Source organism: Sminthopsis crassicaudata, chromosome 5 (genome assembly GCF_048593235.1).
Source record: "Sminthopsis crassicaudata isolate SCR6 chromosome 5, ASM4859323v1, whole genome shotgun sequence".
Lineage (NCBI taxonomy): Eukaryota > Metazoa > Chordata > Mammalia > Dasyuromorphia > Dasyuridae > Sminthopsis > Sminthopsis crassicaudata.
The window spans coordinates 255,121,990-255,134,101 of NC_133621.1; the positions used below are offsets into that span (position 1 = coordinate 255,121,990).

General features: G+C 33.3%; 1 protein-coding gene across 8 annotated transcripts in view; it reads right to left on the reverse strand.

Moving 5' to 3' along the window:
- The window catches only part of PPP1R12A (protein phosphatase 1 regulatory subunit 12A), a 168,593-nt gene that overhangs the window by 94,348 nt on the left and 62,133 nt on the right, over positions 1-12,112 (reverse strand). For all 8 annotated transcript variants that reach the window (XR_012482645.1, XR_012482646.1, XM_074270856.1 and 5 more), the window contains exon 2: positions 9,654-9,784. Coding sequence is in view for 6 of the 8 variants with exons in the window: in XM_074270856.1 (XP_074126957.1) it covers positions 9,654-9,784 (131 nt within the window). In the remaining 2 variants the exon portion in view is untranslated. The remainder of the gene's footprint in view (positions 1-9,653; positions 9,785-12,112) is intronic.

Sequence of the window (12,112 nt, forward strand, 5' to 3'; positions counted from 1 at the left end):
TTTCTTTATGAGATTATTTACACTATGTCTTGTTTCTAATTTGATATAGGCCTCCTCCTGCCCACCAAATCTCCAATGCCCCTTGGATGATCCTCAACTTCAATTTTCCAGAAATGTAGGGTTCCATGACTTGCAATCACACAACACTGCTTAGAGAAAAGAGTATTTAAGGGAGAAACCTGGAGTCCACTAAAAGAACCTTTGCAGTTTACCAGTTTAATACATGCTTTAAAGCATGTTGAGTCCTGGATGATTTTTGTAATGTTTGTATTAGATATGTTTATGTGTAGATACATGTGGCTAAGCTCCATAGTTTAATCTATCTGCAGTACAATAAGTGAGGAGCATTCTTCAAACACTTGGTTTTGCTTGTACAGGTAAGTCATTTTAGATCTTATTTAGGATGTTTTTAGAAGAGAGGATCTAGGACTAGAGATGTGGAATAAAATGTGCATTCTCAAATAGACCAAGGTTTTCTTTAAACTTATACTTAATTTATCTAACTCCAGTTTCCATGAAGAGAGAAGCATTGGGCAGAAAGTGGCACCGATAATAAACAACAACAAAATACAACAAAACCCCTTAACAATTTTTTATTGAAGTTTTTTATTTTCAAAACATATGCAAGGATAATTTTTCAACATTAACCCTTGAAAGACTTCCAATTTTCCTCTCTTACCTTCCTCTCCCTTTCCTAGATGGCATGTAATCCAATATATAAAACCCCTTAAATTAAAATGGCATGGATTAATTTCCACAGTGAATGAAAAGAGAATATACTTTCACATTCCAATATCTTATGTTTAGAAATCTGAACTTTAAAAAAAGGATAAATCTCTACTACAAAGAACTAATTCAGGGGAAGATAAAAATTCCTAGTCAAGCATCTATATTATGTTTTTTAAGTGCTGCAAGAACTCTATTATCCCTCTAGTCACTTATGTTCCCAATTATGCTGCAAGATCATAACTTATTCTCTTTCTTCCCAAGGGAAGATAATTGCTTTGACTTAAAAGCTGAGGAAACCATATGTATGGAGGGCATCTCAAACTGTCTTTTGTGATTCCTGGTAGGCTTAGGGCATACTAGATAAGTGGTATGATATCAGAAAGTTAAAGGGAAATAGACTCAGGTATTATTATCCCATTGTTGAAAATGTAGTCATTAAAAGAATAACTAATGCATATAATTTATTCATTTATAATTTTAATGTGAATCAGAGTTCTTATTTTCTTTTCATTATTTCCAAAACCAAGAAGGGGTTTGCTGTTGCAATATAAAGCCACATTCCTTAACAGGAAGATGGGAACAAAACCAAACTACTTCAAATAAACCATGATTCAAATAGACCTCAAAATGTTACTACATAAATTAAAGGTAATTTGTGGGGAACTTGTGTATTACCTATGGTAATTTTGAAGGCCTGGCAAGTACACTAAAATGCTGTTAAACTGGGATTTAAATGATATTATTAGTTGAATTAAGCATCCAGTTCAATGGTGAGGAATTACTTCTATAAATCAAAGGCACAGGGTTGAATATGCTCAAAACATTTAAGATGATTAACTTGAAACGGATGATTGGAGAAGGCGAAATACAACATAATAAAAAAAAATACCATTACTCTGTCTGCTGGAAATGCTTGGTACGGATGGTGCTGACCACCAAACACGGCAAACTATTTATGCTTGAAATGAACTGGAAACATGAATGTATTATAAGTGTTATGTCAGAATAAAATTAGAAACAGCTCTACTTAGTTACAGGTAAAATTTTTATGATGTTTTTAGTTAATGATACCCTCAGCTCCTAGTCATACATATTGCTGACCAGTGCAAGATAATCCTAAAGAACAGTTTCATTCCTAAATCTAGATGTATATAAAATAAAAAATAAGGAGGTTAGTAAAATTTGAAAAGAAAAAATTTAAGGAACTTGAAATCACTCACAATTTTCACTTAACACAAATTGAGAAATTATATCTAATAGCAAAATGGATAAAATATGTCAATGAACCAATTGATTTGGAAAACAAGGAAAATATTGTTGTATACTCACTTTGAATATCCTTTTTTGAGTCTGATATGACAAATACAATTGAAAGAATAATTATACCAGAAAAAAGATTCAAAAAAGTTGATAGCTACCCTAACCATCATCAATCAACATATTCTCTTACAATATATCACTTAGCAGTCTATATAAATATATATACAATTAAAAGAAAACATTATATTGGCTATAGAGTAAAAATGGTGTGCTCCTTCCAAACCAGTTTAGTAATTGTATTCAAGAAATTCCTTTAAAAAATTGTCATAAGGCTTATACTGCCTTTATTAATGCAAAATTTTTGATTCTATGTAATCTTCAAAAGTCAGTCAGTGCAAAAATACAAAATATCTAACTCTTAGTGACCTCATTTGAAGTTTTCCTGGCAAAAATTTGTGCTTTCCTTCTCCAGCTCATTTTTGTAAATGAAGAAATGGAGGCAACTAGGGTCCAATATGAACTCAGGAAGGTGAACCTTTCTGAGTTCTCCAGGCCCAGCACTCTATCTACTGTACTACTTACCTGCTTCATATGGTTCTGCCTTGCCTTAATATATTACCAATATTAATATTGGTAATATATTAGGTGATTTAAAAATGGCTTTCAAATTAAAGAGGAATCAACTCAAATGATATTAAGAATTATTTGCTGTACATGAAATCAACAAGCTACAGTTAATGATGTTATTTTAATTTTGTTGAATCTCCAATATTAAAAATTCATCTCAATTTGACTAGAATTTGACTAGGAATTATAGATCCTGAAGACAAGCTACAGGAAGGTTTAAAACCCTTAAAAAAGAAAATTATAGCTAAATGTGCTCAAAGACTCAATTCTTCTAGTAAGTCAGACAAATATTTATTAAATGATTACTATTTGCAAACTAAATGCTGAGATGGAAAAGGCAAAAACATAGTCTCTCTATCTTCAAATTTGTATATTTTAATGGAGACAACATAGAAATAACTGTAACTAGGACTGTGTGTATGTGTGTGCAGTATAGATATGTTAAATCTATATTTGAGCTGAAATTCCCTCCAATATTATATAATTATTTTTTAATTTTATAAATTAAGAATCTGTTATATGAATGTAATGATATATTATTCTATAAGAAATGATAAGCAGGCCGACTTCAGAAAAACCTGAAGAGAGAGAGAGGGAGACGGAGAGGGAGACGGAGAGGGAGACGGAGACGGAGAGGGAGAGGGAGAGGGAGAGGGAGAGGGAGAGGGAGAGGGAGAGAGAGAGAGAGAGAGAGAGAGAGAGAGAGAGAGAGAGAGAGAGAGAGAGAGAGAGGAGAGAGAGAGAGAGAGAGAGAGAGAGAGAGAGAGAGAGAGAGAGAGAGGGAGAGAGAGAGGGGGAGGGAGAGGGAGAGGGAGAGGGAGAGGGAGCGGGAGAGGGAGAGGGAGAGGGAGCGGGAGAGGGAGAGGGAGCGGGAGAGGGAGAGGGAGAGGAAAAGGGAGAGGAAGAGAGAGAGACAGAGAGACAGAGACACTAAAAGCTGGTGGATTGAAAAAAGCCTCCTGCAGAAGGCTTGGAGATAAGGAAACTAAGAAGCAGAAGTAAGGATATATATATATAGCCCACCAGGCACTGGGATCAGCCAGTCCAAAGACAAAGAAATGGACATTTTTTTTTAAGCTCACTGTATTTTTTTTTTTTTCTTTTCTGAGAGGCAGTTGAGGTTAAGTGACTTGCCCAAGGGTCATACAAGCTAAGTAATATTAAAAAGTCTAAGATGGAATCTGTACTCAGGTTCTCCTCACTCTAGGGCCAGTGTTCTATCTATTGTGCCATCTAGCTGCCCCATACTTTTTGCAAAAGATTTGGCAAATAACAACTTAAATATTTCTAGAGTTATGTGTTGCAAATAATTAAGTACAAAATATGACAGCTCCTTCAATATGCTTAAGGACACTTATGTAATAGTGGAAAGAGGACTCAGCCTATAAAAACTGGAGAAAGAAAAATGGCAAACCACTATTAGCATTGCCAAGAAAATCTCAAATGGAATCATGAGTAAGGCAAAACTGAAAGGTCTTTGAAACAACTCAATCCACTTAAAAGGACATGCACTCTTTCAATCTGCATATAAGCGATTTTTCAGCTAATCCTGTAAATAAAAGGAAATCCTTTTAAAAAAGGATTAATTCTATCAATCTACAAAAAATTATAGTGATGAAAAGTTTAAAAAGGAAGATAAGGGAATTGTTTATATAAAGATACAGCTCCAGAGTCACTTTTCAAGTGATAAATGGCCAAAGAATAGACTACAAATAAGTAGTTTTCAGAAGAAATCAAAGCTATCAAAATCATATGAAGTTAAAAAAAACCCAACACCCTACTCCTATTCTAAATCACTAATTATTAGCAAAGTACAAATTAAAACAATTCTGAGATATGATCTTACATCCAGCAGACTGATTAACATAACGGAAAAAAGACAAATTTTGGAGAGGATATCAAAAAATACGCACATATGCTCTACTAGTGGAACTGAACTAATTCAATCATTCTTGAACTATGACCAAAGAGAATTATAAAATTGTGTATACCTTGTGACGCAGATATATCCCTACCAACAGAGATAGATCAAATTAAAGAAGAAAACGACTCGTATACAAAAATATGTATAGCTCTTTTTCAAGAGGCAAGGAAGGGGAAATTGAGGGTATGCTTTTGAAATGGGGAATAGCTGAACACTTTATAGTATGATTGTAATGGAATATTACAGTGAAAAGATTAAGGGCATGGCTTTAGAAAAACTTGGGAAGACTGATATAAAAAGAAGTAAGCAGAACCAGAAGAAAAATGTACACAGCAATAGCAATATCATAAAGATGATTAATTGTAAAAGACTTAGGAAAGCTGATCTATATAGTGATCCATGACAATTCCAAAGGCCTCTATGCACTTCTAGACAGAGAACTAGTATTAGTGGAGAGTGAAGTGTATTGTTTTCTCCTTCCACAAGTCAAAATATATGGCTTTTACATATACAATGAGCATCATAATTCATGCTTTCTGTATATAAAGGAAGTAATTTGAACTGAAATTAAAAATAAATCTTAAAAAAAGATGAGACACATAATAAGTGAAATATTTGATCATGTAAATACATTTTAATTCCTTTTCTTAAAAGGCAAGGCCACAGAAAGAATAACATTTAAAAGCATGGAGAATTTGGAAATAGACTACAGGAGTATCCTCAGATGATGAGCATGTTCAATGCTAAAAAGTAGGATAAGAACTTCAAGTTAGAAAGCGAAGCAAAATAAGGCAAAATGGGATAAGTTTAATCATATTATTCAATATGATTAAAGCAAATCTATGTATATGTTTATACCTAGTAAAATGTAAACTTCTTTACATCAAACTTTTTTCTTTGTATCCCCCAACACTTTTGTATTGCACAAAAATTATAACTGTAAACTGTGAAGTCCGGGCTAGCTCTCTCTGAAGGACTCAGAATCAGCCAGAATCAGGATAAGCAAAAGTCCTTGCCCTATGTTGGGTGCCAAATGTAATTTTCTGTTGTCTCTCAGTTATAATCCTTCTCTGGGAGGAGGTTTCTTTTCTGTATCATCTTTTCCTCTGTGAGCAGGTTTCTTGGGAGGCTTCTGGAACCTTCCCCTCCAAAAGTGTGGGATTGCTGGACTTGCGAATCCACAGGACATCTTTTCTTTGACTCAATCCAGACTCTCCTTCCAGACTGTCGTCCAAACTCAATCTCCCACTCTAGACTGCTCTTCAGACTCAATGTTGCCTTCTTTTATCCTCGCAGAGAATGGGCTTGTGAGAACTCCAGGGCACTTGTGGGAACTTCTACAGCCAATGAATTTGCTTCTTTAAAGGTGTAAACTCCTTTTCAGAAGTCTAAGGTGTAAACTCCCTTTAAATGTATAAAGTAAAGGTGTGAACCCTGAACTAGACAACCTAACAGTAAAAAGTTATAATTAGAGAATTTCAGATTATGCTATAAGTAAACTAATTTTTCTGAACTAAATTCATTTGTGTATCATTTAATAAGTAATTTTGAAAATGTTTTATGTAAATTATTTCATAATTCTCATTAATTTACTGGCGTGTTAGAGAGAAGGCAAAGCCTAGAATCAGGAAGACTTGAGTTCAAATAAATTTCAGACACTTAGAACAATAACAAAATAATTATATGTGTTAGAATATGATTTCGATAGAGGAAGGAGATCCATTTTATTTAAATGTTTAGTCCTCAATAATGTGGTATATAACATGAGAAACACTGGAATGGAGTTGAAGATCTGTTTTCTAGTAGCTCTGAAATGATATTTGCAAATCTCTAATCTCTGAATGATAGTTGCTGCACAGGCAGTAAGAAAACAGGCATATTATTGTGTTGTGGTAGAGCTGTGAAGTGCTAAAAAGCTTTCTGGGAAGTTAGGTTAGGAATACTGTTCCTTTTAGGGGTGAAAAGAAAATCCATTAAAATAAGAGCAATAACCAAAAAAGGAAGGCCAGAAGGACCACAAATAACTAAGATAACTCTAGGAGTCTATGTACTACCAGAATTTATTGGATACTTAAAAAAAAAAAAAAAAAAAAAAAAAAAAGCAAGCTCTATGTAATAAAGAATTGAATTTTTATGTACAATCTTCTGCTCTTCAATGTATATAAAAATGTTTTATTTTATTTGAGATTTGTTAATTCCAAATTTAAAAAAGAAAGAAAACAAAAGTAAAGAAATTGAAATCTTAAGGGCCATGTCCAAAGTCCCACAGGTAATAAGTAGCAGAAGAATTTCAGTCCATATCCTGAGACTCTAAATGCAGCCCAATTTCCACTACATTATGCTGATTGATTTTTTAAAATAAGAAATACTGTCGTTAGAAGAGAGATGGTTCGACATGATTTTTCTTAGCTATACATCATATTAAAACAATTTTCTTCTCGACAGCTAAATGACACTAGAGTGAATTTATTATTTCAATAATGATTCCAAAGAATATTCAATAACAGATCAGTGTTAATCCAAATTACATCACTAGTGTTTTTGTTTTGGCTTGGTTTTTAAGGCAAAATTTTAGATGGCATAAAGTTCGGAGCAATAAATAATAAAAGACATAGGAATGATATCAACAAATGTCAGACCATAACAAAGTAAAATTTATGTTAGTCTCTGTAACTGTAGACAAGTAAGTCCCTTAACCTCTCAATGTCCAAGCAACTCTCCAAGACTAAGCTGCAGAAGAGTTATTGATTTGTATGGCAAGAGAGTTTCACAACTGATAATTTCCTAAAACAATGGAGTCACCTGTTAATCCTTTAGGAAGTTGAGGCAGTTAGGTGGTGCAGTGGATAGAGCACCAGCCCTGAAGTCAAAAGGACCCAAGTTCAAATTTGATCTCAGAAACTTAACATTTCCTGGCTGTGTGACCTTGGGCAAGTCACTTAACCCCAAGTGACTCAGCTTTAAAAAAAAAAAAAAAAAAAAAAGGAAGTTGTATATTTAAGTTGTAAAAACCCATTCAGCTACAAAGACTGAAACATGCCTCCTATGCCCAGAATGCACTTTCCCTATTGCTTCCTGATGAGCTTTATATAGTTCAGGTCCTATATGAATGATATGAATGAATCCTTTCTTGATTTCCTTTTCCCATCTAAATTGTTGCCATTCTACACTCTCAAAATTACTTTGTATTTTTGAAGCCTTGAACAAGGAATATTTCCCAAACTGTATATAAGCTCTCTGAAAGAAGATCCTTGCCATTTTTTATTTGCAGGGACAGAGCACTGTACTGTGCCAGTGCTAGAAACTTATTTAAGTATTTATAACTTATTTAAGTATGTTATTGTTTACAAATGCTACCACATGGACCCTATGAATGTATTGTTATGTTTTTTTTTAAACAGAAGAAATTAAGTTACATGTTAAATAACTTATTCAAGATTAGAAATGAGGTTCAATCTCCTTTTAAAAGCATTCTCTTATTCCATCTTACATCAATCTCCTAGTTGTCTAAAATTTTACAAAACTTGTTTTTAACAAAAATTGTCAAAGCTCAACCAAATTTTCAAGCTAGATTCAAAGTGAGCTGTTAGGCTAATTGTACAACTATTTCAAAGTCCAATTATTATTTTTTTTTTTACAACAAAATAACTGGACACATATACATATATTGTATTTAATTTATACTTTAACATATGTAACATGTTTTGGTCAACCTGCTATCTGGGGTATGGGAGTGGGGGGAATGAGAAGAAAAATTGGAACAAAAGGTTTGGCAATTGTCAATGCTGTAAAATTACCCATGCATATATCTTGTAAATAAAAAGCTATTAAAAAAAAAAAGTCACCTGTTAAAGAGTCACACGACTACTAAAAAGAGAACTCGAATCTAAGTTTCCTGAATCTCATCATTCTAGGAGCACACTATCATTAAAAAAGAAAATTAACAATTCATCTATGCTACTTTTATAGTGCCAATTAGATGTGGTCTCCTTGAGAAACTTAAGACCACATTTTTATACTGTCTTTACTGAGCTCCATATCTATATCAAATCAAAAGGCAGGCAGAAATAACCATAAATTTGCAGAAAATTTCATAAGGATAACTCACATGAGAAGTGAGCAACTATTATTTGTTGATTTAAAATATATGACCATAATCTGGGGAAATGAAAATTTGGAGTTTTGCTTCTTGGGGGGGAAAAAGCATATTTCTTTCTTATACTAGGGTACGTTATTTTGTCTATGCAAAAGCTTTTCAGTTTCATGTGATCAGTTATATTTTATCTTTTACAATCTGACTTTATATAAGGAGGGCTAATTTTGTAGCTAAAATTTTTATGGCAGCACTTTTTGTGAAAGCAAAGAATTGGAAATAAAGTAAATGCCCAATAATAGAGGAATGGGTAAATTGTACAAGAATGTAATGGAATATTACTATGCTATGTAAATTATATAATGAATGCAGAGACGTATGGAAAAATCTACGTGAATTGATGCAGCGTAAAGGAAGCAGAGTCAAGAAAAAAATATACAAAATAACTCCAAAACTATAACTGGTAAGATATCAAAACACACACACTATAAAAGCAAATGTTACAAAATTATTATTGAGAGAACTTCTCTTCATGGAGGTGGGGAGGCACACATGTATTATATATTATATGTTTTGGGAGTTTTTCAATATATCAATCATTTTTAAATCTAGATCACCTTCTTCCCCCCAAAATAGCCTAGTTAAAAACTGATAAAGTTCCCCATTAATTCAGGGATTACAGATGGGCAAGTAAATCAAGAACTGAAAAGATAAAATAGGAATTATAGTTTTCAGAAATAATTTAAAAGGAAATACATAAAATAGTTAATATTAATATACTAAGTTATATGTAAAATACATTCCACTTTGTAAGAAAAAATGCTTCACAACATTTGAGAGATGCTGAAACTACAATATAAATCTGTTCATCTAAGAAAATTCTCAATTCAGGAGATCAAGTTAATACCAAAGAGTACAACCAACTACCTTATATGGATTCCTATGAAATCGCAGGTGGCCTTTAAAATACCAACAATGTATAAATCTCAAATTAACATAAAAAACACAGAACTAGCTTACTCTGCTATATCAAGATATCCACAGGAAGCAGCTGCATGTAGTGGTATCCAGCCCTCGTTATCAGGTTGATTAATATTTGCTCCATTTTCCACCAGAAATTTCACCATATCAACATTATCATCAATGCACGCCTGAAAATGAAACAGAAAGCATTATTAAAATTCTGTTTCAGATGTTAAAAAACAATGCTTCAGATGCTACACCCAATTCCAGAAATGACCTCCAATCACTTTTTAAAGTATTACCTCCCCTCACTCTAGCTTCACTTACCTCTATTTGTAGTCATTATTCTATGTTCAAATAATTAAGAGATATCATTTTTGAACCCTTCTTCCTACTAATATTGCACAATTCTTTAATCTTTAATCCTTTATAAAGTAATCATAATCATCTAATTTAATTGGTGTTATTCCTAACCTAAAATGGAGCTATGCCTGAATTAAGTAATGAAATCATGCTGGTTTGAATGAATAATTTTTAAAATTTTAGTTGAGTACTTATTAGGCAATTCTTTCCTCATTCTTCACATTAATTGTTCAAATGTTCTTCTCTATGTTCAGCTTCTTGAACACAATTCCCATCCCCTACAATGACAGCACTCTCTTACTTCACTGAGGATACCAGACCCATACAGTTAGAGATCCTTTAAATCCCTTTCTCAAAATGTCCAAACTTTCTTTTGCCCAAACTCAGAGGAGAAAACCCCATTCTCTGCTAAGGCTGTTTCCTGTTTTATTCCAAGATCATGCAATTTCCATCCACCTTATTACTGCCAAAATAATCTTCCTAATGTTCCAAGGGAATTTCCCTGATCAAAAACTTTCAGCTACATATGCTGAAACTTTTAAGTTCCTCAAATATGTTTCTGCTTTGTACACCCCTTTTATGTAGCTGCTATTGCAGGGCAATTGTTTTTCAGTTATATCTGACTCCATTTGGTGTTATCTTGGCAAATATACTAGAGTGGTTTTTCATTTCTTTCTCCAGTTCATTTTACTGAAGAAACTGAAGCAAATAGATTAAGTGACTTGTCCAAGGTCATACTGCTAGTAAGTTTCTAAGGCCACATTTGAACTCAGGAAGATGAAGTCTTCCTAACTCTAGGCCTGACACTTTTCCATAGTGCCACCTAGCTGCCCCTTCATATCATTAACATTTATTGAATTGAATTTCCTAATCAAACTTAATAATCTACTTTTATTAGCAAAGTGATTCCTTGGTGACAGAATGAGAAGGGGATTGGAGCTAAGGTGGCAAGCAGGAAGCCAAACTAATTAGGAGACTATGACAGTGGTTTTGGTCTTTTTTGATAGGTTTGCAATTTAATTTCTAAGATATGAGTGCAATATTTTAGATTTATCCCTGTTAAATTTGATCTCTTTCTAGATTATTTTGGTTTTGAGGTATTAGTTATTCCTCCTTAACCTTGTGTTATTTTTTAAAAACGATAACTGTTTTTGTGTCTTCATTTTAAATAGAACCCTAATAAATATTACTGGAGGCCTCCCAATTTTTTTTCTAATAATCACTCCTTTAGTCATAATGAGCCAATTGTTAATATTATCATGAGAACTGAATGAAGACACTGAAAAATGACATGCCCAGGATCACTTGCTTATTATACAATTCTGTATATTGACACAAAATCTGGCAGTAGCTCATGTTAAAAATTCCTGGGGCTTTCACTTAACCAAGTGAGTTGACGCAGCATGGTTGCTGAAAAGCTGCATCAGGCTGCATAAAGAAAAGCAGGATATTTCAATCATAGGAAAACAATTTTATTGTGTTTCATAATGTTCAAACCATTTTTAAAGGAAGAGTCTTGACAAACTAGAAGTGATCAGGATAAGGGATCTTAAAATGATCTTATAAAATCTTATAAGAAACACATGAAAGAATTTTAATTGGCTTGGAGAAGAGAAGAGAATTCCTCAGATATTTGAAGACCATTAATATGTTCTTTCTAGCACCTGGCTTGTAGAAGGTGGGACTGACTTAAGGAGACTGCCCTCTTTAATTTTGTCAATATTATCAAAGGGAATTTCCCCCTTCGATTTTTGTCAAAGCCATCTTGTCATCCATTTTTCCATTTTTTTCCCCTTTCATTGTCTCTGCTCATAAGTCCTAAGAAACCCTTGATGAAATATTTGTCTTTGGAAGAGTTGACCAAATGACCATTCTTTTAAACAACCTGCTGGCCTTCTTAATAAAACGACTCAATTGCCCTCTACCACCCCTCCATATAAAGGATGACATATTTCAGATCACAAGAAATGAAGAATTTCCCATATAATGAAAAACTTAAAAATGGTGACTGATGTCTAAGTAGTTAGCTAGTAAGTCAGCTAAAAAGTGCTCAAGATTAGATGACCAGATTGCAGATACTATTGAAGAGATTTCTTCAGTGTGTGGAACAGACCAAAAGACCTCCAAGATTCTTTGGGATTCTACAATTCTAG